This window comes from Osmerus eperlanus, chromosome 24, assembly GCF_963692335.1.
Source record: "Osmerus eperlanus chromosome 24, fOsmEpe2.1, whole genome shotgun sequence".
NCBI lineage: Eukaryota > Metazoa > Chordata > Actinopteri > Osmeriformes > Osmeridae > Osmerus > Osmerus eperlanus.
In genome coordinates, this window is record NC_085041.1 from 4,959,963 (window position 1) to 4,987,925 (window position 27,963).

The 27,963-nt window shown below is 51.0% G+C and overlaps 1 protein-coding gene across 5 annotated transcripts; it reads left to right on the top strand.

Annotated features, from left to right (window-relative positions):
• The first annotated feature begins 42 nt into the window (after window positions 1–42).
• wwc3 (WWC family member 3) lies at window positions 43–27,918 on the top strand. 5 transcript variants are annotated; one of them, XM_062450366.1, is made up of 23 exons: window positions 43–452; window positions 10,380–10,489; window positions 11,576–11,779; window positions 13,029–13,105; window positions 13,630–13,709; window positions 16,782–16,911; window positions 17,035–17,181; window positions 17,353–17,426; window positions 18,825–19,073; window positions 19,950–20,039; window positions 20,376–20,947; window positions 21,280–21,400; window positions 22,092–22,175; window positions 22,783–22,869; window positions 23,017–23,212; window positions 23,566–23,736; window positions 24,209–24,309; window positions 24,563–24,710; window positions 24,974–25,138; window positions 25,216–25,308; window positions 25,675–25,917; window positions 26,504–26,631; window positions 27,150–27,918. In XM_062450366.1, the coding sequence occupies exons 1-23, from the start codon at window positions 307–309 to the stop codon at window positions 27,214–27,216; spliced, it is 3,483 nt and encodes a 1,160-aa protein (XP_062306350.1). In that variant the 5' UTR covers window positions 43–306; the 3' UTR covers window positions 27,217–27,918. The 5 variants fall into 5 exon arrangements, with proteins under 5 accessions (XP_062306350.1, XP_062306352.1, XP_062306353.1 ...); XM_062450368.1 differs by having other exon boundaries at window positions 25,684–25,917; XM_062450369.1 differs by having other exon boundaries at window positions 25,687–25,917.
• Window positions 27,919–27,963: the final 45 nt, after the last annotated feature.

Sequence of the window (27,963 nt, forward strand, 5' to 3'; positions counted from 1 at the left end):
CCACTCGTTCACTCGTACGTTCTCCGTTTATGTAAATTTCCTTTGCCCGAATATGGACTCGATGGAATGAAATATGGTAGGGCAGGCGAACATGGAGGACCGAGGCTCGTGAGAGCGTCGCGGTAGTTTTTTGGGAAAAGTAGATGCATTTCGGGCTGCTTCGTTGAAGTTGTGAATCTCGGCGGAATGTTTTTGTAGTTATCTAGACAGTGCAAAGAGAGAGTTTGTAATGTTGTGAAGGGAAACTTTTCGGAGAAAGGGCAGGGGGTCTGGCGTCAGCAATAACCCCCTCACCATCCCAACGCTATGCCGTGGGTGAGCAGCAGTAAACGAAGAGAAAGCTCGGAGCTGCCGCTACCCGCGGGCTGGGAAGAAGCACGGGATTATGACGGCAGAGTCTTCTACATTGACCACAACACTCGACAGACTTCATGGATTGATCCTAGGGACAGGTAAAACGAAGTAGGGATGCATGAACGCTGTAAAGTAAGGGATTTAACTCATCTAACTTTGAGTCAACGTTCTGAGATCTCATCCACAGGATGGAGTGTTGAGGGCGGAGGGTCTCGAGAAGCGAAGTCAGCACAGCAACAAGTTTGCCAAGTTTGTAATGTTTTGCCGGGAAATCAAAACAGGAGTGTCTCGACTTTTCAGTGCGTAGCCTACTTCCAGATTTTAAAGACCTATAGCCTGTGCTGTTAAAATTATTAACGCCTTCAGAAGGCAGAGTGTCACTTCTTTATGCTTTGGTAACCTATGTTTAAGTTGACAGGATGTAAATTTATGTTATGCTGCGTGAACAACTTGTTCTGTCACTATTACAAATAATGACACCACCTCAATTTATTCTTCCAGAGTTTTCTGATTCCGCATAGTTTGGATAGGCCTATAGCCAACGTTATTTACGTTTTCAATTCTTCGTTGATTTAATTGTATAAATAAACCCAGTCAGCTCTGTTTTAATCAAATCAATCATCTGAAAATTATTACAGCAGACCTGATCATCACATGTGCGACTGGCAAATCTTCCAATCACTTAATAACAGATTGAGAATTTCATTGTTCAGTAACATATTGTATTTACACTTTCTTGTTAATACAACTCAAATTGAAGAGATTGATAGTTCCTATTTTAAGGCTTTTAAGACGTTAATAGTTTTTTTGTAATCCCAAACGTATTTTTGAAACAACCACATCCCGGAATTGCATAAGCACATTATACTACAACTCCCAGAGATCTCTGTGGAGGTATGTCAAGAATGCTAGTTGGGCCACTTGGAAAGCTGCAACTGCAAGGATGTGCTTTGGAGCGAGTTTGGGGATTTACACAGACTTCAAACAACTTTTTGGTTTACAGAGTAATCTTGAAGAATAATAGTGAAGCTCTATAAAGTTGGTGCAAATGGTGCACAATGAAGACATTAACCATAGGCTGTACAAGAGCAGCATGGCTACAGTGGTGGATGAATAAGAAACATTTGAACGTCTCAAAGTTTCAGTTTAAAGGCTTGTAAAAACGTTTAACATGTTGTATACAAACAGAAGACGCTCCCACTGGTATTTTTTTCTTTTTTTTAGCAAAGGGATTGAAATAATTTCCATATCTAGATAAGAAAACCTGATCTACTTGAAGTCTCCCCCCACAAGTCATAAGATTTTCCATTGTTTTGTGAAGCTGATATGATTCTGAGAAATCTGAAATCTCAAACCCATCTGAGGGGGTAAATACAGTTTTACAGTTGGTCTGTCTCTTACAGTCTCTTGGTTACTATTCAGCATACCATTAATTTTTTTTCTTTATGAAAAAACGGCTCAGTTTGTCTAAGATCACTCAAGGTGAGATGAGCCTGAGTTTAATTTTGTGACAATTTTGATACATCAATCTTTCTCTGGGAGGTGAGAGAGAGATACAGAGAGAGACACAGAGAGAGACACAGAGAGAGACACAGAGAGACACACAGAGAGACACAGAGAGAGACACAGAGAGAGTGAGAGACAGGGAGTGAGAGACAGGGAGTGAGAGACAGTGAGTGAGAGACACAAGAAGAGAGGGAGTGAGAGTGAGAGAGTGAGAGAGTGAGAGAGAGAGAGAGATAGGGAGTGAGGGATGTTAGTGGACAGACAGGGCTTTCCAGGGTCAGTGTGCCAGGAGGCAGGGGATGGAGGGTCAGACTTGAGCTGGACTGGTGAGGTGACAACTTGTAGTGAAAAGTTAGATGAGTGTGTGAATGTACTACACAGTCACCTGGGAAACCACAGGACCTGCTCTAGGAAGAAGCAATGTGTCACACACACTGCATAGTCTTTGTGATGTCCTCGTTCACACACACAGGAGCAAGTCTCCTGTTTTCAGCCTTGTCAGGTACCAGACTCATATTTTGAAGGAACCCACATGTCGAGATGAGACCCTATCTGGGCCAAATGCAAAAGGAAGTTTGATAGTGGAGGCTGCCCTGGCCCTGTAGCCTTCAGAGGCCCTGGAGACTGTTCCCTGCCTCTGTTGCCCCTCTATCCGTGGCCCCTCCATCTCCAGAGCCTCCTGCCTCTGTCCTTATCAGCAGCCCTGAGGCCCGGGCCCCTCCGGCAGCCCTGCAGTTGAACAGTTTTGTGGGGCTTTTTTGTTACTGTGGAATGAGCGTTATGTCAGGCATGCCTACACTAATGCCCAGGGGCTCTGCTTGCGGGCGGCCCCTGACAAAGCAGCAGAACAGAGACAGTTCCCACGTGCCTGCTCCCCTCTCGCCTCACCCTCCAACCCAGCCTCATCCCCAGCCCCAGCCCACTCCATCATGGCCCCAGAACCAGCCTCATCCCTAGCCCCCTCCAATCATGGCCTCAGCGCTTAGCCCCAGCCCCTGCCTCAACCCCTGCCTAAACCCAGAGCCCCTGGCTCAGCCCCAGCACTGGTCCCAGCCACAGAGCCCAGCCCCAGCCTCGTTCCCAGAGCCCCAGCCTCTTCCACAGTCCCAGAGCCTCAGTAGTTCTTCTTTATTAGCTCTGTTGTGCTTCGAGCGCGGCCGGCCTGCCGCTTCGCCAAGGGAGGCCTTTATACGTGGCCACAAAGCTCACCAAATTCAATTATTCTGGAAAGGGTGAGCCGTGTTTCCAGCGCCTAGAGGTTATTCACATGCGCCTGAATCCCTCTGCTGTTCTGCTTCTCTTAGTGTTTTCATTATCACCTCTCTTTTCTCTCTCCTCTGGTGAAGAGGGAGGTTACCAACGTGCCATTGTTTCAGCGCTGTGTCACTTTGCCTGTGTGGTTTGTGTGTTCTGTTTCCTGAGAGAACAATGCGTTTGCCTGTCTCCTTCCATACAATCCCTGTTCAGACAACAAGCCATTGTGCTCCGTGAAACTCCGTGAACATTTTTGACTCCAAAACGGCACACTCTTTGAAATGTGCTTTTGTTCCATGGTCGCTGCTTATACAGACCAGGATCCTCTGCGTTCTCCTGTCAGCCTACCAACCTGCCCAGAGCTCACATGTAGAATGTATGTATCTAAACATGGATGTACTATGTGTCTGGGCGTACTGTAGAATAGTGTACTTGGATAGTATAGTGTCTGCCTACCAACCTGCCCAGTGTTCACATGTAGAATGTATGCATGTCTGGATGTGCGGTCTGTATATGTTTGGGGCATCCGGCCTGAAGGAGTGGGAGCCAGCTGTGCCAACGTGCTCATTAGGCATGAACGTTTCTAGCTGAGGATGCATTAGTAGTGGTAGAGTAGTATTCTTTAGTATAGTGTAGTGATGTAGTATAGGGTTGTACAGTGCAGTGGTGTAAAATAGCGTAGTTGTATAGTATAGAATAGTGTAGTTGTGTCGTATAGTGCATTGTTGGAGTGGTGTAGATTCATATAATAATGTTGTGGTATAGAAAAGTATATTATAGGATAGTGAAGTGCAGTGTATGGTGTAGTATAGTGAAGTGCAGATGTAGTCATGCAGGAAGTCTGTTATGAGGCCGGTAAACAGGCAGCTCCTCCCATTCCCGGCTGCACAGTAGTTGTCCCTGTGTTCTTTACACACGTGTTAAACCGAGGGTTTTTACAAGAGAGAAATTTTACGGCTCGTAACGAAGGATGTCATCCTTTTTCTTCAACTCAGACGGGCCTGTCTGGGCTACCCCCGTCCCCCTCCCTCCTAGACTGCCACCCCACCCTCACCCTCCACCCCAAGAGATGAGACGCCATCTAAATGTGTGCGTCACACAGGGAGACGGCTTGTTCAGGCAGCCGGGCTACTTATAGGAGTCCTATTTTCATCAGATTCTGCTCATAACGGGGTCTGGGGATGTCAGACGCTGCCTGGCCTCTCTGCTCCCAGCTGCTCCAGGGTCTAAAACGCTGCGCCTGCTGACTCCCTCTCTCTCCCAGCCCGGCGCACATAAATGACATTCCTCCCAAAGTTGTTTTCACGTTTCTTTTTTAACCCAGAATGGAATTTTTAGACCAACACTTGTGGCCTTCTTCTTTCCCGGAGGTTGTGTGTCTGTCAGGCCCTCTGGAGCGAGGCTCGTCCCGCATATTTCTGTCTGAACCCGACCCGAGTCCGAGAGAATATAGTAACTGAGCTCGACCCGAATGCGACAGGCGTTCTTTTTATTAATGTCCGAAACAAACCCGAGTCAGGCGCAGTTAATGCGAGCTGAGGCACTGCGTTTGACTCACAGACAGTAGTTCCATCATTTAAATTCATTTTTTACACTATAATTCTTGTGAAAGAACCGTTTAATCACTATGTCAAGTAGGCTAGCCCAGCTGACGTGACCAAAACGGCTATACCCAAACAGGAAGCATACCCAAACCCCCGACATGTAGTTCCAACAGGTCCCATCGGGATCAGGTCGGGTAGCCCTCCCCTACTCTGGAGAGGCGCTAACAGCAAAATCTGGAATGAGGGAGAAACCGGACAGTTATTTCTGGTGTGTTACAGTTTAAAATGGGCCGTACAGTAAATAGCATTCAGCCCTCATGCCCATCTATGACAGCATCTATCTTGGTGTCGCCACATTTGTTGTGTTTTTTTTTTTTTTGGGGTGTCAACACATGCGATGCTAGTTATTCAGAGGTCAAGTCCTCCTCCTTATTGTGGACCTCAGCATCAGCAGCTTGCTGTCTGAGACGGAGTACACCATCTGCATCTCTCATTACATCCTTCCGCCAGCGTGACACCTCTCAACTCGTTCCATCCGTGTTTGAGGATCTTGCCTGATGTGAGGCGAGGGTAGCCCGTGCGGCGAAACCAGGCGCTGCGCGCGTCTGTGTGCCACTGGTAAACGTTCCCGAACTGTGGTCATAACTTGAACCCAGTCTGCACGTGGAGTGGTCTGACAGAGCTGTATGGGACGGTTTGCCCAGCAGAAGCCACACCCCCCCATCCATGGCAACCATGTCTAGCCTGAACTCCCACGCGAGCCATGGCGACAAGTAGTCTAAATGAACAGAGTGGATGAATTAAGGCTGTAAAAAACGGCAATAAAGTTATACAGACCTGATCGACTGGCGTGGCAGTCAACAGGGACAGGAGCTCCTTTCAATTTTTATTAGCTGTTTAAAAACATGTGGCCTGTTAAAGACTTGAGAGCTGTTACTGTGATCTGGCGGCCCCGGGGGACGGGACACGGTGTCCCAAATCCACAGCATTAAAACACAGCCTCCCGCCTCCTATAATTAAGTTTAACTGGGAATATTATTTTTAGGGGCAGCATTCCGTAGGAGGAATGCCTCGGCCTGTTGTTTGGAGCATCTTAATTTGCAGCCGGAATGCAGCTCTGGGCCTTTGTTGTCAACGAGGCCAGCGAGGACTGGTGGGGATGGAGAGGCAGACACATGCCTTTCCCATGCCCCGGGCCCCCAGAGGGGGCCCCAGGCACCCAGAGGGGGCCCCAGGCACCCAGAGGGGGCCCCAGGCACCCAGAGGGGGCCCCCGCTACAGATAGAAATACCCTCTCGGAAAAACCAAAGACAGCATGCAGCACAGATTATTATAGAATTAGCAAATGTCTCTCGTCGTTAGCGTGTACGTGTTGGGCTGAAATGGTGAGCATTATTAGCTCCCACACTCCAAATCCAACAGCGGCATGGTCACCCTTATAGAATGGCATTCTCGCAGCCTTGGGTGGAAGAGCACATCCACGAATACTCATATAGGACTATTATCATCGCACATGCAGATAGAACAGCATGGAGGTTTACTGACAGTGACTCACTTGTACCATTGCATGGGGATGTTTTAGAAAAGGATTGCTGTTTGACTCTTTATGATGCCAGACTATCTGTCTGTGCAGCCTTGAACTGTGAAGATGCTTTCGAATCTCCGAAGGGCACCATGACCCACTTGAAGGTTTTTCTTTTATCCCTTGTGGTATTTTCGTGCAGCTTAACTCAGTTCTACTATTGGCCCGACTGGTTTCCTCACTGGCTTGAGAGGCATGTGCCCAGGTGTCGCCGTGTGTGACAGGATTGGCTGCTGGTATCGTCAGCCTCTTCGGTTGACCGTTATTGAGATGGCGTTCGGTCTAGGTCTAGATCCATGTTTGTGAGCCTGTGAGTTTGAGTGGGCTAAGACTTCCTCTCAGGATGTGGGCGGAGTTCTGTCTCTGTGGAGCACTGTAATGTTTCTGTCTCTCTCTCTCTCTGTGGAAGGAAGGTTTTTGATTTGCCCAGGTTAGAAGTCCCATCCCCTCCTCTCCTCTCTGCCTTCACCTCTCCTCCTCCTCGCTCCTCTCCTCCCCCTACTTACCACCCCTCCCCTCTCTTCTCCTCTCCACGGTGGTTAAACAGCCTCCCAAGACATGACTTGGCAGAGCTGGAGCTGCTGTCACAAGACTGCGTAACAAACCAAACATTCAGACTTTCTCTTCCTCAGATGTGTGTGTGAGAGCCCAGCTCCTCTCCTCTCCCCTCAGGGGGCTTGTGAGAAGGGCAGCTCAATACCGCTCTGTTTCGCTGCCCTGATGTCACACTGCTCGCTTCCCAGAGTCACTCGTGTTTTGATTCTTTGGTTTTATGGCTGCTGTGTGACACCAACCCAACATGTTCGGCTGAGGTTGTGGTTCATGACTACACGTCGTCCCGGCTGGGACTGCGGGCAGCGAATGAACTCCTAGTGGATGGAATGGGATATTGGATAGACTTCAATTGACATGGGGCCTGTCGCGCGTTTCAAACGCACTCCACAAATTTGTTCTTCGTGTTTGCTTATCTTACGTGCGCTATAAAATGGATTACGTTTCTACATGTGTCCCGTCCACATAGTCGGTTCTTTACTTTGGGTGAAAACATACATTTAAATCCCACGTTAAACAAGGGGCGCCGTGGTTGAAATCCAGCGACTGTTTACTCTCTCAGGATAAAGGCCTTATGCGGTGGAGCCATTTGTTTGCTTTTGTCAAACACTCAGGGAGCAGACTGGCAGTGTGCTAGTGTTGGTCTTGTCTCTTCAGATCCATTTACATGTCCAGAACGCCTCTTAACACCCACTTCAAATGGAAAACAGAGCCAGCTGTGTGGCTCGCTGTCCCCGTTGTGATGGTCCTCTCTGCGGGGGCTTGCAGGTGTGGTGTCGAGGGTAAATTGTGTGCCTGGTACGTGTCTGGACCAGGATACTGGGGACCACAGCTCGTACTGAAGCTGTATATGCTTTGTGTCGAACCTCTCTCTTTCTCTCTCGTTCTGTCTCTCCATGTCTTTCTGTTTCTGTCTGTTTCTCTGTCTCTTTTTAGCTACCTCTCTCTGTCTGCCTCTCTCCCTCTCTGTCTCTCTCTCTCTGCCTCTCTCTCTCTCCTTCTATCCTCTCTTCCTCCCCCTGTCTCTTCTGGAATGTAGTGGAGGGAAAGAGGGCGAGAGACCTCTGTTGTGTGCATGCAACACCAGGAACAAGCCTGCTCCTCTCCCTGCATTGTGAGCATACTGCGGACGAAGGGGTTAACCACCCCGGCCCTCGTGTCTAGCCTGATGGATGGTTGTCAGTCAGACGTTACACTCATTCCTGTCATCAGAACATTACGCCCGGAGACAGATCGGCTCACATCTAAACTGGGAATCACCACGGAAGGAGTAGTCCTGCGAGTGATGAGTCTGGTTTACCGGGCGATTAGTTGTGTTGGGGTTAGATGTTTGACAGGTTTATGTTAGACGAGCACCAGATGTGGTGCTTCATGTTCTTCAGCTGTCCTCCAGACAAGGACCAAGTAGTCAATCACACATTGGGGTGGGACAGCTGTGGGACTTTCTGTGTTGGCACGCACACACATTTTTAAAATCTAAATAAAATAAGTCAGAGTCCGATGTTTGTTATTGTATAACACAAGCTGTATAGTATTGTGATCGAAATTTGCACAAATTCTAGTGAAATTCACCGAGTCGTTATCGAAGGGATTATGTTAGCCAAATACTGGATATTTACCATCCATAAATATGTGCCAAATGTCTGTCTGATTTCGTGCTCCTAACTCACTAATTGACGGTGCACAAGAGTACAGGTATAGGGAAAACATGACATGGATTTAAGGAGAAATAGGTTTTGTTAATGTATAGTGTAAAGGCAAGTCGAATGGATTTGGGAAATGGGCCGGCCGGGATTTGATATTTTCGGAGCTGGAAAGAAAGACATACTAGCAGTTACATCGATATTGCCCACATGATCATACAGTATGATCAAATATTGGGGGGACCGTGTCCCCCTGTCCCCCCATAGAATTACGCCTCTGCCTCCAGAAGACAAACAGCCTGATTTTACACTGTGCAATAATCTGACAACTGTTCTGTGGACCTCAGAATGCATGTGGTAGACAGAGAACTACAGTGATCTGTGACACTGTCTTTTAGCTTCATGAGAGGAAGACTAGGTCTAATGTTTACAGTGGTGAAGGGAACAAAGAAGCATTTTAATGTTGAATGATCTCATGTCATGTAGCCCAATTAGTTGGTGTAGTTATGTTCGAAAGTTTGGCTTCTCTGAATAAAGAGACTTGTCTTGGACCGTAAAACTATTAGTAGGCCTTATTAATGTCAAGACTTTTACCTCAGGAATAAATTACGACCTTTCATGCCAGCCAAACAGTTCCTTCAGCGTGGGAAACTCATTTGCAAGTGCTCATGTGTTTGAGAGCAACCTCTTTGAGAATTAAAAAGAAATAAAAATACTGCAAACTATTGAACACAAAAACAGAATTACCCCACTCCTTTCCCCCTTACACCGTCCAGCCCGACACTACAATCCACTTAGTCTTCACCTCCAACTATGTCACCCTCCCTCTGGTCCTAAGCTGTAGGACTCCCAATATGCATGCCTGCCTTTAAACAAGATCAGCTGGCTGTCTTCATAGCCAGAGCAGGAAGACACCAGACAGCTGATGAAGCCTCAGGCCTAACCAGTCCTGCACGAACAACGGCTAGTTCAGTTACATTTACATTTAGTCATTTAGCAGACTCTCTTATCCAGAGCGACTTACAGTGAGTACAGGGACATTCCCCCCGCGGCAAGTAGGGTGAAGTGCCTTGCCCAAGGACACAACGTCCAGCAACTTTCTGATTACTAGCCCTATTCCCTAACCGCTCAGCCACCTGACTCCCTTAGTTAGGAGACAATCTGACAGAAGTTGGCTCGGGAAGGGAGGGGTGTGTGTGAGGGTGTGTGCGGCGCACCATGCCACAGTCCCAACAGACTGCCTCTGGTCTGCTTGTGTGCTGTGTTTACCTTTTCGCATGCTTTTAGTTCCATCAACCCTCCCCCATCCCCCTCGCCACTCAGTCTTCATCGTAAATGAGAATGTGCATCGTGGAGATGCTAAAGTACTGTTGTGATGTAGGGAATGTTTGTGAACGTCTTCTCCGCACGCCAAGCTTTGCTCTGTCTAACCCCCGACCGAGCCCAACTGCAGACTGGGAATGACAGAACATGCATTCATTGTGGTTCTCAAGGAATTTTCTGGATTTTTGAGATGCCTCTGTGAGTGTGTGTGTTTTTTCTTTCTCTTTTTTTTCTCTACCCTGTAATTTTACCCTCACTGCAAGATAAGAATGTGTTTTTGCCAGTATCCGGGTACATGACCTCTTAAATGACAAGTACACCTTTTCTCAATTCTATGAGTTCATATTACTGTCACTGTCACTAATACAATAGGTGGCATTTCTCAACTCAAATGTTTATCACGGGAGCCTAGAGTGTGGTGTAGTATTACCATTTAGCATACCTTCTATGTCCAAAAGCACACATACAGAGTGACTGTAGGATTCAAATCTGGGACCTCTGGACCTACAGTCTAGCATCTGAGCTCTCCCACCCAACAGCCACGCAGACCCTCGTGGAGCAGCTGTGGGCGTGAGGTGTGTGTGTAGTGTGCTAGTCGTGACCCGGTTCTCTGCTCCTCAGGATCACCAAGCCCCTGACCTTTGCTGACTGTGTGGGAGACGAGCTGCCCCTGGGCTGGGAGGTGGTGTACGATCAGCAGGTGGGGGTGTACTACATCGACCACATCAACAGTAAGTCCCCTGCCACACAGGAAGTTGGAAGGTAGAGTGTCTGAACACAGGAAGTTGTACACGAGTAGGAGCGCACACTAGGAGTACGAGTAGGAACGCAGAGTTTTGACTGGTGTTCTTGAATATCAACTAGAATCTTCTTTGTCCCTCCTGTATCTGTCCTGTGACCCTGGATGGGCTAAGAACCTTGGAGTGTGTATTGGATAGAGGGGGGGATGGGATCCTGGCCTACCCTCCTTCCTCACACAAGTCTTTGACAGCCAACCACAGATAGCCCAAATGGTCACTAGCATGAACTCGGTAAGGACTTAAACACGGAATCTGTCATCTCTGACCAGATCTCCACTGTGCTTCACCTGGCCCCTTTTAAGGGGAAGCGCACAGAACCTCTGGAATGTGTAGATCATGTGACGCACTGGCCCGTGTGACCTTGCGGCAGACCACATGCTCTGACGCATGGCGAGTCACAGTTCCAGCAGGAGGCCTGGATCACCGCTGTCTGGCCTCACCTCCCACCTCCTGCCACTTCACCTCCTTTACAGATACTTTTCTGTTCCCGATTGAAAAATTTCAAATTGTTATAAATGTAAGATTTATAACATAAAAAAAAACAACTGCTGTCCAGTGAGCTGTTTCACCAGCAGCTGTGACATTGGCTCTGTTTGGAGCGCCTGGCCGCGTTCATTCATGGCTTTTGCAGGAAGTTTGTAGAGTTGCTGCTCCGGAACACGGGCTCCGTACTTCCTGTCCCCACCCGCGTCTCAGACGTGAGCTCACCGGCGGAGCTGCAGCTGATTGGCTGCGCCGCTCCTCCTCCCAGAACCCTCCACTGCGCACTCTGCTCCATTGAGAATTAGAGAAACAAGTTCTACTCTCACAAGTCCACAGTAGCGCCAAAACACCGGGACGAGTTGTTACTGTTGACCTATACAAACAAGAAGAGCAGTAGGTGTGTGTTTATGAAATAGTTCTGCTGTGGGCTGGCTTCAACAGCCTGCATGTGATAACTGCTGCTGATATATCTCCCCCCCCCCCTCATCCTCTAATCTTCCCCCTGGTCTCCCTCCCCCTCCGCCTTTCCACCAGAGGTCACCCAGATCGAGAACCCGCGGACCCAATGGCGCCAGGAGCAGGAGCGCATGCTGAAGGAGTACCTGGTGGTGGCCCAGGAGGCCCTCAACGCCAAGAAGGAGATGTACCTGATCAAGCAGCAGCGCCTGGAGCTGGCCCAGCACCAGCTGCTGCTCCTCCAGCAGCTCTGCCAGGAGGACGGCCCGGAGCCCCCCAGCGGTAAGACAGGCCCCTCCTCTTCCTGCTACCACCCTCACAGGCCCCTCCTCTTCCTGCTAACACCCTCACAGGCCCCTCCTCTTCCTGCTAACACCCTCACAGGCCCCTCCTATTCCTGCTACCACCCTCACAGGCCCCTCCTATTCCTGCTACCACCCTCACAGGCCCCTCCTCTTCCTGTTACCTCCCTCACAGGCCCCTCCTCTTCCTGCTACCACCCTCACCGGCCCCTCCTCTTCCTGCTAACACCCTCACAGGCCCCTCCTATTCCTGCTACCACCCTCACAGGCCCCTCCTCTTCCTGTTACCTCCCTCACAGGCCCCTCCTCTTCCTGCTACCACCCTCACCGGCCCCTCCTCTTCCTGCTAACACCCTCACAGGCCCCTCCTCTTCTGGTTATCACCCTCACAGGCCCCTCCTCTTCTGGTTATCACCCTCACAGGCCCCTCCTATTCCTGCTACCACCCTCACAGGCCCCTCCTATTCCTGCTACCACCCTCACAGGCCCCTCCTCTTCCTGTTACCTCCCTCACAGGCCCCTCCTCTTCCTGCTACCACCCTCACAGGCCCCTCCTCTTCCTGCTACCACCCTCACAGGCCCCTCCTCTTCCTGTTACCTCCCTCACAGGCCCCTCCTCTTCCTGCTACCACCCTCACAGGCCCCTCCTCTTCCTGCTACCACCCTCACAGGCCCTTCCTCTTCCTGTTACCATAAATCTGGCACTTCTTGTTTTTTCTCCTCCAACTTGTGGCGAACATTCCTGTCTGAGTCCCTTCCCTACCTACCTCCCTCCATCACTCTCTCTCTCACTTCCTCTCCCCAGCTGTCCGAGGTACTCCCCCTTGATCCGTCCCTGCCTCCCTCCCTTCCCCTCCCTCCCTCCCTCTGACTGGATTCCTCCCTCCCACCCTCCTGGTCTCCACCCAGCTTACCTTACACCTCCAGACAGGTTGGGTCTGGGAGCTCACCGCAGAGAGGAAGGGCCAGAGGAATGAACACAAAGGCTGCTCTATCACAGGACACTCTATCCCTCTGGCCTGCCCCTCTGTTGTGGTCACATCTGTCAGAAGACATCAAGTTTCTGTTTAAGCTGACCCCCCCCATCTCTCTTTCCTTCTCACCCTCTCCTTTAATTTCTTTCTCTTTCTCTTTCTTGCTCTTCCTAATGTCTGATTCTCTCTCTCTCTCTCTCTCTCTCTCTCTCTCTCTCTCTCTCTCTCTGTCCATCTCTTTCTTTTTGTTCACAGCACTCTCTGGCTCGTCTTCAAATGCAAAATACGACCCTGACCAAATGAAAGCGGAAATGGCCGGTAGGCGTGAGCGGGTGAGTTGTTACAGCCGGAGAACAATGGGGCTGGACGTCACGGGCCGTCTGTGTGGCCCCGCAGCAGAGAGGGTCCCTCTGGGCACCAGGGCCAGGGTGTGGCCCCTGCAGGATATATACTGACCAGGGGCCTCTGGGAGGGGGGTCAGGTCAGCTCTGGGGGTCACAGAGAGGCTAGGTCCCTGTCTCCAAAGCCGTGACGGGCCTCTCCTGGTGCTGAGCTCATGAAAAACGAGACCGTTGTTGTCATCTGCGTCGACAATCTGTCGCTACGAAGAGGAGGATTGTTGGGGCGGCTCTTTGATTTGAAATGTGTTGTCACGGTTAAGAGCTGATCATGAGGTGTGTGTGTGCTGCGTGTACTGTGTGTGTGTGTGTGTGTGTGTGTGTACGGTGTCTACAGCCGAGTGTGATGATGGTGATCAGAGCGGTGACACAGCCCCTGCTGGCTGTGCCCCTGGTAGCTGTGGTGTGGCACCCTGTGTGTGTCAGCCATGACGAGTCATCTCTCTCTGCCTCCACAGCTGTCAAGGCTGAAGCAGGAACTGGCCCAGATGAAGCAGGAGCTACAGTACAAGGAGATGGGAGTGGAGACCCTGCAAGAGTGAGTGTTCCTCCGCCTCTGTGTCAGTTTAACCCCTACCCACACACACACACACACACACACACACGCACAACCCCCCAGACCCGCCCTTCCTCCCCCTGCCCCCACCACTCTCCTTCCCACACAGTCTCACGCTCTGCTGTACCCCGGTCCTCACCCCTGGGCCCACACACACACACACACACACACACACACACACACACACACACACACAACCCTTGACTGCGTTCTTCCTCTATTTTTCTCAGTGTAGTTTCTCTGTCCCTATCCTGTCCTTTCTTCTCTCTCTCCACCTCTCTCTCTCTCTCTCCCTCCACCTCTCTCTCTCATTCTATCCCCCTCTCCATGTTACAGGGAGACTCCCAGGCTCCTGTGTCTCTGTCAGTTATGAATATTCAGTTCTAATCGTAACTGTGGAGTGAGATCCTACCTTAGCTACTCTAGACTGCAGACTAACACAGATTCTAAATGCATTCAAACAGAAGGGCTGGTTTTACTGGTGAGCTGGTGCCCATCACATATCTGGAATGTTTTTACAGAACATGGCAGAGTAACAATAGGAGGCGATACTGACAGAAAAGAATGAAGTTCCCAGAATAGTCCATAATGGTCTTGTGTTACACAAGGTGCCCCGGTATCTGCCCTGTTATGCAATTTCATGTTATTTAATTATCTGATGAACACATGAAACTGTTCAATGAAGTAGCAAACCTCAAGTCTTCAAAATGTTAGCAGGGAGCGTGGCGTCGTTACACTGTAGTACGAGGAAGGCCGGTCCAAGCTACAGGACAGAGATTGTTCAAACGAGTGTTATTTTAGAACGTTGTGATTGTGTCGCTTGTGTGGGTTTCGCTGTATGTACACACACTTACTTTTTGTGCTGGGAACATTTCCGAGCTGCACCAAATGTTACATTGAGGATGGAAGCTCCACCCCTGAGGGAGGGAGGGAGGGAGGGGGGGCAAGGGAGAGAAAAATTGAGAGACAGAGATCCAATGAGTGGGAAAGGGCGAGAGACGGAGAGGTAGAAGGAGAGCGGGACAGGTAGAGAAAAGAGATGGAAGGAGAAATGGACACGGTAGGGGAAAGAGAGGGAGACAAAGGGAAAGAGGGCCAGAGAAGGAGATGGAGAGGGGGACAGGGAGAGAAGGAGAGGCAGAGGGGGAGAGAGCGAGAGGGAGAGGGGGAGAGAAAGGCAGAAAGAGGGAGAGAGCTGAGCTGGAAGAGGAGACTCCACCTCAGGAAGAGGATGCACCAGTGCAGAGCAGGGAGCCAATACTCCAGGCCAGAGAGGAAGCAGCTCGGGGCGGGAGGGAGGGAGGGAGGAGGGGGTAGCTGCTATCTGACAGCAAATTCCTCAGCACTTCCTGAGGCCTGGCCCGTCCCTATCTCCTAGATAATACAGCTCTGGAGCGGCTCCCAGAATAGACCGGGAGAACACACAAGCTCGCACAAACATGGCAGCGTCCTCGCTCGCTCTCTCTCTCTCTCTCCAGATGGCGTTGTTTGTGTGTCCTATTGTGTTCCTGCTGGGTTGTGGTCGCCCAGCGAGGCTGTGACCCTCAGGGTGCCCCCCTCCCCAGTGCCTCATAAGAGCCCCCCCCGGGGCCGTCACCATCATAGTTCATCCCCTTCTCATGCCGCTTCCTGTCAGGAGGAACAAATAATCTTACAGAGAGTGAAAAAGAACCCCCCGATTCTCGTTGCAAACTGGGAAATGTCAGCGTTATGTTCTGTTATTGTTGGTTGAAGGTCTTCCACTCTGTGTTTTTAGCTCCCTGTCACAGCACATGGAGGTTCATCTCACTCACCGTCAAGAGATGGTTGTGGAGTGACCTGTGGGCTTCTTGCTCGTCATGATTTCATTGGGCCCAGAGTGACACACGACTGATATTTCCCGTGTCATGAATTGTCACATTTGAGGCGCTAAAAACGACCTCCAGAAAGACGCACTGTTGACATGAGCTTGCGCAACTGTGTTCAGGCCTATTTTGAATCGTTGACTTAGAGAGTCTTTCAAACAAGCGTGTGTGCGCTACCGAACATGGGTGGGGGTTCACCAGGGGCACTGGGCAGTGGCATGTTTTTGCTAAGCATATAAACTCCCGGCGCTGCCAGCGGCAGTAGGGGGGGAGCGGTGGGGGAGGGAGGGGGGACAAAGCAGCGCTTGTTTGGGGAGGAAGAGGCAGGGTCCACGGACGAACAGTACCTGCTGTTGAAGTAGGGGCTGGAGGAAGCAGGCAGCAGCCACACCAGAGACACGTGCCAGGACCACTGATGGTGGGGGGGGGGGGCGAGGGAGGAAGGGAGAAAAGAATGCAGGGAGGGAGGGTGCGAGACAGGGTGGCAGCCTGTGCATACACACAGAGACACGTAGGCAGGCAGACAGACAGACAGGTAGGCAGACATACAGACAGACAGACAGACAGGTAGGCAGACACACACAGACAGACAGACAGACAGACAGACAGACAGGTAGGCAGACACACAGACAGACAGGGAAGTCCTGAAGACTTCTGGTTGGCTGACAGTCCCAGTTCTCTCAGCCAGGGGGATCCCTCAGTACTGGAACCCCTCAACACAGAGCCCTGAACGCTTGTCTCTTCAATACGCCTGCTCCTCCCTTCGAAAGCTCATTCTACTCATGTCATGACTGGACTTATATTTCAATAGGGAAATACTCCAAGTCCAGATGCAGTTAGACTAGATGAACAGACCATCAAGTCAACCTTTTCTGGACTTGAACAAAGATTATCTAGTTGAACTGTCTCTGGACTTTCCACACCACATGACTCTGTAAATGTCCTGCTCCAGTCCTCTCCTGTTCCTGAGTAAGCGTCGTAAATCCTAATTTCAATCTTTTTAATGAGGTGTGTAAAACGAGGTGTGCTGGATTCTTGCGTTGACTCTATTTAGGTTGTTGTGTTTGTTTGGAAGCCCAGAGGGTGCATGTCCTGTCTGGGTGAGAACACACATAGCCCAGGGAAGACCAGAGAAGTCACTTTGTTTTAACTGTGTGTGTGTGTGTGTGTGTGTGTGTGTGTGTGTGTGTGTGTGTGTGTGTGTGTGTAGGATCGACAGGAAGATGTCCAGCAGTCAGACCAACTACAAGCTGGACGAGGCCCAGGCCATCTTCAACGAGCTGCGCAGCATCAAGAAGTCCATCAGCACAGGAGAGAGAGAGAGGCTGGACCTCCTCCAGGTGAGACCTGACCCCTGACACCCCCCCCCCACTCCCCCAGGTGCCCCTGTATACGACCCACGTCCCTCAGCTCTCACCAGCCCAGCTGTGCTCATCATGCGCGTGTGCGTGTGGGTCTTACAGAGCCTGGCGAAGCTCACGGTGAACTTCCACAGCAGCCTGTCCATCAATGACTCTCCCGGCGAGGGGCCCAACAGCGCGGGCACGGGGACCCTGGGGGGTCCACAGCAGTACTGCGACACAGGCTGCCAGACGGAGCTGGTGGGAGAGGTAGGCACCTCCGCACACCCTGACCTCTGACCTACGACCCGGAGAAGGGATGCAACACAACAACATGTTAACAATTTGTAACAGTTTAAGAGAATGAGAGAATTCAGTCCAAAAATATGATGCTACTTTTTAAAACTTTGATTAACGTTTTGTGTTGTTTTTATACTTAAGTATGGCTCTCAAGATTCCTCTCAGCTGGTGGACAAGGTGAAGCTCAACTGGCAGTATGAGGAGGCCAAGAAGAAGTAGGTTGATGATGATGATGATGCACTAGTTTAACATTGACATCAAAAGAGTAGTTTTATAAGGCAGTACACAACATAACAGCACAACAACACGGTCCCTCCTACACAACAACATGGAGACTACCATACAACAACGTGGGCACTATTATACAACAGCAGCAGTGCTCCAGTGTTGAGCTTGCTGGCTGCGGTGGGTGGTGCTGGTCTGAATGGTGTTTGTTCTGGTGACCGAGGCTGCAGAGAGATGTCTGACCAGGGGAATGAGCTGGGTGGGCACATCCTCTCCTGCCCACGCTGCTGACTGTGTGCCTTTGTGTGTGTGTGTGTGTGTGTGTTGAGAGAGAGCTGCCCACCTCTCAGCATTCCCAGTTTTAACACAGGGCGATTCAGTTGTGATTAACACACCCTCTCTCTCTCTCTCTCTCTCTCTCTCTCTCTCTCTCTCTCTCTCTCTCTCTCTCTCTCTCTCTCTCTCTGTCTCTGTCTCTGTCTCGGTGTCTCTCTCTCTGTCTCTGTCTCTCACACACACACAAATGCTCTGGTGCTGCAAAATGGCCATGGACACACGTTTTTTCTTCAGCACTTTAGTGCACCAGCATGATGGTCTAACCTACTAAGGTGAAAACATATTCAGTATCTTGAGCTGATCTGTGAGGGGAGGTGGGGGGGGGGGGGGGTAGAGGTAGCTTAGGCAGGGGGTTGGAGGCAGGGGAGGCAGAGGGGGGCTGGGCGGGTAGAGGTAGAGGCGACGGCAGGAGTCTGTGTTATTACACTGGCTCCAAACAGGCTTTTTTACAAGACGGATGTTGCCATGGTGACGCGGCCACCGCAGTGCCAGCCATGACATCAGAGACAGAGGGTTGAGGGAGACGGAGAAGTCAAGAGAGCGGTAGAGGGAGAAAGAAGAAGAGAGAGAGAGGGGGGGGGGGGGGAGACCTGTGGAAACTTGCATGCACTGTCGTTGAGTCACTCTGTCTGAAATCCAACATACATAAACACAGTTATTTCATTTTAACCTTGAGCCAAAACCCCTGCCTCCTGCCCCCCCCCCTCTCTCTCCTCCTCTGAACACTGCAGAACACCTGCTCTGGGCGGCACCTCATGTGTCCAAGTGAGCTGGCTGAGTGCTGTCAGTGTGGCATGTAGTGTGTGTGTGTGTGTGTGTCAGTCAGGGTATGTAGGGCACATCTTTACTTATCTGGTGCCTCCTAAGACATACAGTACACAAATCCTCGACTCTTTACCCACACCTCATCCACTCTCTCTCTCTCCTTCCCCATCCATCCCTCCCTCCATCTACCTCTATCTCTCTGCCTCTCCCCTACCCCCCTCTCCATCTCTCCCGTCTCCCTACCTCTACCCCCTAACCCCCTCTCTGTCCCCTCTCCGTCCCCGCAGGGTGGCCAGTATACAGCACCAGCTGGCCCAGCTGGACGGCGAGAGCTGGTCCGGCCGGGCCGAGGCGGACCGCGACCGGGACTTCCTGCAGCTGCTGCGGGAAAAGGAGGCCCTGCTGCACGAGCTGGCCCTGGTGAGCCAGCAGCAGCGCCCCCTGGAGGCCTGCATGCAGCTGGAGGAGGAACGCCGGAGGCTGGAGGAGGAGGTGCAGAGGGCCCACTCGGTCCAGAGCCAGGGGGCCAACCAGAGGTCAGTGGGCTGGGCGGACAGGGCTCTGGGGGTCGCTGGTGCTTGCCCCTCTGTAGGGTGTGAAGAACGCCTTTGTGTGATCCACTGGTGCAATGTCATGTACTGCGCAGGGTCTTGGTCTCCAGTCCCGTTCCTGATGAGATATCTTCCAGCAGGGTTTTGGATCGAACCCCAGTTGTAACTAACCTGATTCAGCATGCCAACCAGCTAATTATTATAATCAGGTGTGCTAGATTAGCGTTGGAGTGAAAAGCCGGAAGGTAGTTCTCCAGCAGCTGGGTTGGAGACCCCTGATCTAAGATCCACAGCTGCTGTGATGGTGTGTGTCTGTGCCCTTTTCTGTTAGGAATATTGCTCCCTTTTCTCAAGGATTACTGTGTGTTTGTGACTGTTTTCTCAAGGATTACTGTGTGTTTGTGACTGTTTTTGGTTGGAGGGGTGTGTGTGTGTGTGACCCGTCTTCCACATGCCCTGGGTGCCCATTCCAGAAGCTTTCACGAAGCTTGGCTGATAAGATGTAACTATTTTTTTTTTCTTATGTTTTACGAAAGTTTTTCCGGTAAAAACAAAAACTGTTTTCCTGCAAAAACATGGCTGGGCCATTGAATGGGGGGAGGGGGGGCCTGGGGGGAGGGGGGGCCGCCCTCATGCCCTTATCCAGCCTGAGAGAAGAGGTCTGTGTCTGTATAGATGGAGCCCGGCTGAGATACACTCACCCACCCACATCCTCAGAGACTGTTTTCTTTATGGAGAAGAAGGACCACACACACACACACACACACACACTCACTCTACAGCTGAGCTGGAAAACACCCTGCCTTCTGATATGTGGATTGCAAGTTTTATTTAGTGTGTGTGCGTGTGTGTGTGTGTCAGGATCCTACAGCAGGAGAAGAGGAATGTGCTTCTGAGGCAGTTGGAGGAAGCGACTCGGATCACCACCTACCTACACTCCCAGCTGAAGAGGTACTGTGAGACGCTCGCAACATCCCTGTGCTCACCAGCCAGCTGGAACATCATCTGCCTCTCTATTTCTCTTTCTTTCCATCTTTCTTTCTCTCTTTTTGTCTCTCTTTTCCTCTTCTCTCATTATTTTTCTCTCTGTCTCGCTCTCACTTTTTCTGTCAATCTCACTTTTTTTCTTTCTCACTCTTTACACTCTCTAATACTTTTTTCTTTCTCTCTCTCTCTCTCTCTCTCTCTCTCTCTCTCTCTCTCTCTCTCTCTCTCTCTCTCTCTCTCTCTCTCTCTCTCTCTCTCTCTCTCTCTCTCTCTCCCCTCCCCTCCCCCTCCTCCCCTCAGCCTGTCAGCCAGCTCCCTGACCGTGTCGTCCAGCAGCAGTCGAGGCTCCCTGGCCTCCAGTCGCGGCTCTCTGACCTCCAGCAGGGGTTCTCTGAGCTCCATCAGCTTCTCCGACATCTACGGCCCGCCCCAGTACGACCGCCACGACGACCCCCATGACCCCCACCTGCGCTACCTGCTCCCCCCAGAGGCCCTCTCCAGGGAGCACCTGGAGAAGGCCAAGCGCTCCCACGACACCCCCCAGTCCCTGGCCTCCCTGTCTTCCCGTTCCTCCCTCTCCTCCCTGTCCCCCCCCAGCTCCCCCATGGACACGCCCTACCTGTCGGCCCCCCAGGAGTGCCCCCTCACCCAGATGACCGAGGAGTACATGGAGCTGGCCGGCCGCGGGATGCTGGAGGGACTGCGCTCCCACTCCTACCCTCACCCCCAGCCTCACCCCCAGCCCCACCCCCAGGCGCACGCCCACGCAGGCCTGGCCGGTGGCGAGGAGCCGGGGGGGTCAGCCGCAGTCTACCAGCTGGAGAACAAGAGTCACAGAGAGAGCACTCCCTCTGGGTCATTTACCTCTGCTGGTGAGTAGAGGTAGTGCTGGTGATGTTGTGTCTGTGTGGCTGTCTCTCTCTCTCTCTCTCTCTCTCTTTGTATCTCTCTCTCTCTCCATCTCTCTCTCTCTTTGTGTCTGTGTCTCTCTCTCTCTGTCTCTCTCTCTCTGTCTCTGTCTCTGTGTGTGTGTGTGTGTGTGTGTGTAGAGCAGCTCTGCACAGCCTCACATAAGGCATGTCAGGCCAGCAGCAAGCCCCTAATAGGCCAGAGTGTCTGCCTGAGTAATAGTGAGTGTGTTAGACAGGTGTTGTCGCATTGGATAGAAGACGAACAAATAAATCGAGTGAAATGTCTTGTTCAGGTGTGACCCTGCGGTCTAACAGCGCCAACCGCAGCGGGCGCAGGGCCCGGAGGGTGTCTGCTGGCGTGTCGGAGGACGCCCTGGCCACGGACAGCGGGGTGTTTGAGGCCTGGGGGAGGAGGTGAGACAGGAGGGCGCCCCCTGCTGCGTCTGAGACCACACACCAAGACCCACACCCTGTCTCTCTCGGTTTCTCTCTCTCTCTCCCTCTCCCTCTCCCTCTCCCTCTCCCTCTCCCTCTCTCTCTCTCTCTCTCTCTCTCTCTCTCTCTCTCTCTCTCTCTCTCTCTCTCTCTCTCTCTCTCTCTCTCTCTCTCTCTCTCTCTCTCTCTCTCTCTCTCTCTCTCTCTCTCTCTCTCTCTCTCTCTCTCTCTCTCTCTCTCTCTCTCTCTCTCTCTCTCAGGAGCGGGGGCACCATCTAGTGGCTGCCGTGTGAATCACATCAACATATTATTGAGCAGGCTAGGGGTGTTCAATCCTGGTCCTCGAGAGCCCCTGTCCTGCATGTTTTAGACGTTTCCCTACTCCAGCACACCTGATTCAAATGAATGGGTTGTTATCAAGCTCTGTGGAAGCCGGGTAATGACCATTCATTTGAATCAGGTGTGCTGGAGCAGGGAAACATCTAAAACATGCAGGGCAGGGGCTCTCAAGGACCAGGATTGAACACCCCTGGGCTAGAGCATAGAGCTGTGGAGCGCTCGAGCAATCGACGGAGGAGAGATTTACTGCCACCAGCGAAGATGAAAACTTTGGTATACAAAAGTACTGACTTGAACATGCGAGGACTTACTTTTGTGTGATTGTGCCCAGCAGAGCAGAGGAGTCTGAGGAGGTGGTGTACGTGAGGGAGATGACCTCTGGGGGCGACCCGGCCCAGATCCAGCTGGGCCTGCTGTGAGTATGATGTGGAGCACTTCCTGTTCCTGTGGAGCACTTCCTGTTCCTGTAGAGCACTTCCTGTTCCTGGAAACACTTTCCTGTTCGTGGATAGCTTCCTTCCTCTAGGGCAGTGGTTCTCAAACCGGTCCTCAAGTACCACCTGTCCTGCATGTTTTAGATGGTTTCCCTGCGCCAACACGCCCGATTCAAATAAATGGGTTGTTATCTAGCTCGGTAGAAGCCTGGTAACGACCATTCATTTGAATCGGGTGTGTTGGAGCAGGGAAACATCTAAAGCATACAGGACAGGTGATACTTGAGGACAGGTTTGAGAACCACTGCTCTAGGGGTTTGCTTCCACCCCAGAGTGAGGGAATAGGTACAGCTCAGTGGTTAGAGTATTTAACTACAGATCAAGAGATCCCAGGCATAATGGATGCTGTGGATTAAAGGGTAAATGACAGGATGGTTTTCCACTCCAATCAAAGGCTGAATTAACACACCAACCAGCTCTCTCTCCAGGAACAGGGCTGGAGAGAGAGCTGCTGTGGCCCTGCTGCAGCGGGCTTTTGGGCCGTTTAAAACCTGTTCCCGTCTTGACTGTCTCTCTGATTCCTGTCAGGTATGACGCAGACTCCCAGTCTCTCCTCCTGCACCTGCTGCAGCTGAAAAACCTGAGCAGGACTGTTGTCAGGGACGGCCATAAAGTGTGAGTGCAAGAGATCATCGAAACGGGCTGTGTTGAATGTGTCGATGCCCGTTAAGCCTATCTAGGTACTTTCTCCCGTGGACTGTTTTGAATGTGCTGCAATCTGTAAGTCAATCTAGGTTATTCTCTTCTCGCGTGGCTTTCTAGGTATGTGAAGGTGCACCTGATTCCACTGGAGGTTGGCCGGGCATCTGCCTTCTACTGCTGTAAGGCTCTGGAGCTGCAGTCCACCATGAGCTTCAACGAGGGCTTCTGCATTCCCGTCCCCCTGGACGCCCTGGGCGGGTGTGCTCTGCAGCTGTCGGTGTGCTCGCTCGGACCCCAGGCGCAGGAGGAGCTGCTGGTGGGTCAGGCCCCTCTGGCACCATGTGTCAACCCCTCTCTGTCTGTCTGTCTGTCAGTCTTTGTCTATCTGTGTGTGGTCTGCCTGTGTGTGTTTGTCTGTCTGCCTGCCTCTGACTTTGAACCTGGTGGCCCCCGTGTCTCTTTGTGACTTCTCTCCGTCTCTGCTCCAATGTTGGTGGAATAATAAAGAGTTCTCTTTGAACTTGACAGGTTGGCTTACGAACTGGAGGTTCAGGTTTTCAGGAATTGTCATCAAAGGAGTGCACAAATGAATGACATTTGTTCTGCACTGTGTACTAACCTGTTCACCTCTGTTAACCTGGGTGCGTGTGTGTGTGTGTGTGTGTACAGGGTACAGCCCAGGTGGGTCTGCTGGAGTGTGAGAACAGCACCGAGATGAGTTTCCGTTGGCTGCGAGTGCAGACGCTGGGGGTCGGGGACCTCCAGTGGCCAGACCAGGGTGGCCTCAGCCTCAGCAAGCAGCCTGGGGGGCTGGGGGAGGGGCAGAGCTCCAGGACCATGGTGAGGACACTGTACACACACGTAGCCATGCACAGTCACACACTACACACACGTAGCCATGCAGTCACACAGTTTACACACACACACACACACACACACACATGTAGCCATGCACACTCACAGTGTACACACACACGTACCCATGCCCGGGGGGTCAGATGGCAGAGCGGTTAGGGAATCGGGCTAGTAATCAGAAGATTGCCAGTTTGAGTCCCGGCCGTGCCAAATGACATTGTGTCCTTGGGCAAGGCACTTCACCCTACTTGCCTCGGGGGAATGTCCCTGTACTTACTGTAAGTTGCTCTGGATAAGAACGTCTGATAAATGACTTAATGTAATGCACACTCACTGTACACACACACAATGTGTGTTGATAAAGGGACTGTGTTGTGAAAGGGTTGTTTTGTTAAAGGACTGTGTGTTACTGGACTGTGTTAGAGGACACGTTGTTTTACAGGACTGTGTGTTACAGGACACCGTGTGTGCTCTGATGGGGCGTAGCCACGCCCACCTGGAGGAGGGAGAGAGAGGGCAGGACAGGAGGGAGGAGCCAGGAGAGGCTGTGTCAGAGAGGTAAACACACATTTGTCATTTTGCTGCCATCCAATGTGTCAAAAGGGATTATAACGTTAAGTGGGTGTGTGTGCATGCTTGAACACCTGTTTTGACACTTGTGTATTGGATTGCAGGGAAAGTACAAGCTACCTCCTTAAACGTGCCTCTTAAAGTCACACACTGAATAGTTGAATGCTCAACCAGAAATAGTTGAGCATTTTCCCTCTGGTGCTGAAGGTGGGATCAGTGAATAACAGGGTGTGTTCTGCAGGAGCTGGCAGGCCGAGTCTGTGGACAGCGGCTGCAGCAACAGCACGGCGTTCCCGCCTCACTGTCACGAGGGGCTGTGTCCCGACGGCGCCTGCATCGCCACAGGGGGGCGCTGCCACCAGCTGGTGGGGAAACCGCCCGCCCTAAAGGTACTGGTTACGCACTAGCTGGGTCCTGTACTAGCTCTAGGACTTTTGTAAGAGTCCAACTGAGCCTGTGAGTAGCCACGCAGGACTAGGTGAGACTGGGGCAGGTCAGGCTAACTAAGCAACAGGCGCAGCGCTGGTGAGAAAAGGACAAAATAGTATATAGTCACTACAGCTTTCTGTTAATGTTGTAAGGAGCCATTTATTGGCAGTATAGCATGGTAACAAAAAGGTAAACACGGTGAATGTTGTCGTTGTGGCCGCAGGTGGAGAAGGCCACCATGACGGAGGGGATGTTCCCGGAGCCTGTGAGGGTCCGGCCCAAGGAGAGGGGGGGGCGCTGGGGGCACGCGTCGCCCTTCATGAGGAGCAGCACCATCGTCCGCTCCCAGACCTTCTCACCTGGGGCGCGCAGTCAGTACGTCTGCAGGGTAGGTACACACACAGAGAGAGAGCTTTCAGTTTGTTACCAAGTACAGGACTTGACTCAGGTATTGGTGTCCCTCAGTTGTACCGCAGCGACAGTGACAGTTCAACCCTACCAAAGAAGTCTCCCTTCATCAGGAACACCCTGGAAAGAAGGACTCTGCGATACAAGCAGGTAGTCACACATCCACAACGTTTGCTTAGACTAAAAACACTGGCTATGTGTCATAATGTTCCACATCAATTATGCTGTCAATTTCTCTACTGGATGACTCTAACATTCATGTATAACCCACAAATGCTGTGCAGTCGCAACCTGAGGCTACAGCTGCATAAAGTAAAAAAACAAACAAAAATTCAGATTAAACTGGATTACCAGTTTGCATTTACTGTGAATATGTTCAGTGCCTCACATTGTGAAAATAATGAAAACGTCTTCAACCTCTTGCATTTCACCAAATTTAAAGGATGATGAAACAGGTTTGCAAAGCTGAATTGTGTGTGTGTGCGCGTTGCATGTTTGTCCGTGGGTGCGTACTAGTGTGTGCAGCAGCAGTCCTACAGGTCGTCCCTGGCAGAGCAGCCGACGCGCACCTCCCTGGATCTGGAGCTGGACCTCCAGGCCTGCAGGACGCGGCAGAGGCAGCTGGCTGACGAGCTGGGCACCCTGCGGGAGCTGAAGCTGCGCCTGGAGGAGCCCCAAGCCGGGGAACCCGGAGAGCTGCCCCACTGGGCCCTCAGGGACGAGGGCTTCCGCTGCCTCCTCAGGGAGGCCCAGAGACAGGTATGGGGGAAGGGAGAGGGGGTGAGGAGGGAGGCCCAGAGACAGGTATGGGGGAAGGGAGAGGGGGTGAGGAGGGAGGCCCAGAGACAGGTATGGGGGAAGGGAGAGGGGGTGAGGAGGGAGGCCCAGAGACAGGTATGGGGGAAGGGAGAGGGGGTGAGGAGGGAGGCCCAGAGACAGGTATGGGGGAAGGGAGAGGGGGTGAGGAGGGAGGCCCAGAGACAGGTATGGGGGAAGGGAGAGGGGGTGAGGAGGGAGGCCCAGAGACAGGTATGGGGGAAGGGAGAGGGGGTGAGGAGGGAGGCCCAGAGACAGGTATGGGGGAAGGGAGAGGGGGTGAGGAGGGAGGCCCAGAGACAGGTATGGGGGAAGGGAGAGGGGGTGAGGAGGGAGGCCCAGAGACAGGTATGGGGGAAGGAGGAAAAGCACCACATGGAGCTAGGTTAGGTCATGCCTAACACACACAACAAAATCCAATAGCAAAATCATATTGTGTAAAGTGGGCGTTCTTACAGTATTTCATCAGAGGATGAGTTGCGTCAGTTGACCTGGGTGCCGCCTCTGCTGTGCCGGCTGTGTCCTGCAGGTGGGCCAGAGCCAGCAGGAGCAGAGACAGGAGGAGGCGGCGGAGAGACGGCTGAGGAAGGCGTCTAAAGAGGTCCTGCTGATGAGGGGGGCAGGCCAGAAGGAGCCCCTGCCTGTGCACACCTTCAGGTATGACGAGCCTCGTCCTGCATGCGACATCCTGCCGTAGCGTTGTCTTGACAACTAGACAGCACCTACTTTTTTTATAAACAGTATTGCGCTTGAGATATGTTGTTGGTGCATTGTCCTATCAGAATGTAGTATTTTAATTGGGATGGGTTTTTTTGCAGTCTTGTTAAAATGTAGACTGTTCCTTGGCACTGACTACTGAAATACTGTTAGTACTGGTCTTTGATTATTGGCTGTACCAACTTAATGCATTATTTGTATGTTGTTTTGGATACAAACGTTGGTTAAATTAGAAATGTAAAATGCTGACCAGAGCTCAACCATACTTCAGTCCTCCAAGAAGGACCACAACACATTCCCAGCATTCCACTGGCTCCTGATGCATTTGAGCCTTGTAATCATAGCACTGGAGTTCAATCTTGATCTTGCCTCAGTGGTGTATTACGGTCTTTTACTTGTCTGAGATTAAGGGCATGAGCTGTGTTCTAAACTGAGCCTGATTGCTGTTCTGTTCACAGAGAGAAGATGGCGTTTTTCACAAGACCAAGGTTCAACATACCGCCTTTACCAAGTGATGACGTATGAGAGCTTTCTTCTGTATTTTGTGATCAAACATGAAGTATTTTTTCATAATTTTGTATTCGAAACCCATGAAGTAATTTAAATGAAATGTAGTTAATTTTCAGAAAACGAGAGCATGAAACTAAAATGCTAATTTTGACCGTTTTTAACTAAAACAAGGTTGTTCATGTGTGGCTCATTTGCGCACAGACACACCAACAATTATTGACAACTTGTCTTTTCCTTTTTGGGGGAAAACGCCTCTTAAGAAAATAATATATCTCTATATTCCTGTACGATTTATTTCTGATGTTTGCTTACAAAAGGCTGGAAGACGGGAACAAATTCAGTTAAGACACATTCATTGTACTGTAACTTATTTTATAGTACTTTTCCTTGAAGGAAATAAAACGCTTCCTGCTTTTTTAATGTATTCTGTAAAGCTTTGAACAAATGGCACTTCAGTGTTTTTTTTACATACAGTAGAATGGAACTGTTGCCTGATTTTGTTTGTTACTTAAAAATCCTTAAAAAAGTTATTTACATAAAATGTCACTTTTTAATCTACTTTTGTCATTGTCCTTTGTTATATTATTAAAATTAATGATTATTCCTTGTACTTTTCAATATGGATAAATATATGAAACACTGTATTCAGATTGTTTATGATGTCTGTAAGAACATCGGCAGTGTTACCTCTTGTGAAAATAAAACTATTCAACTAGTCACTGTCTTAAGTCCCCCCCCCCCCCCTCGGTATGATTACAGGGT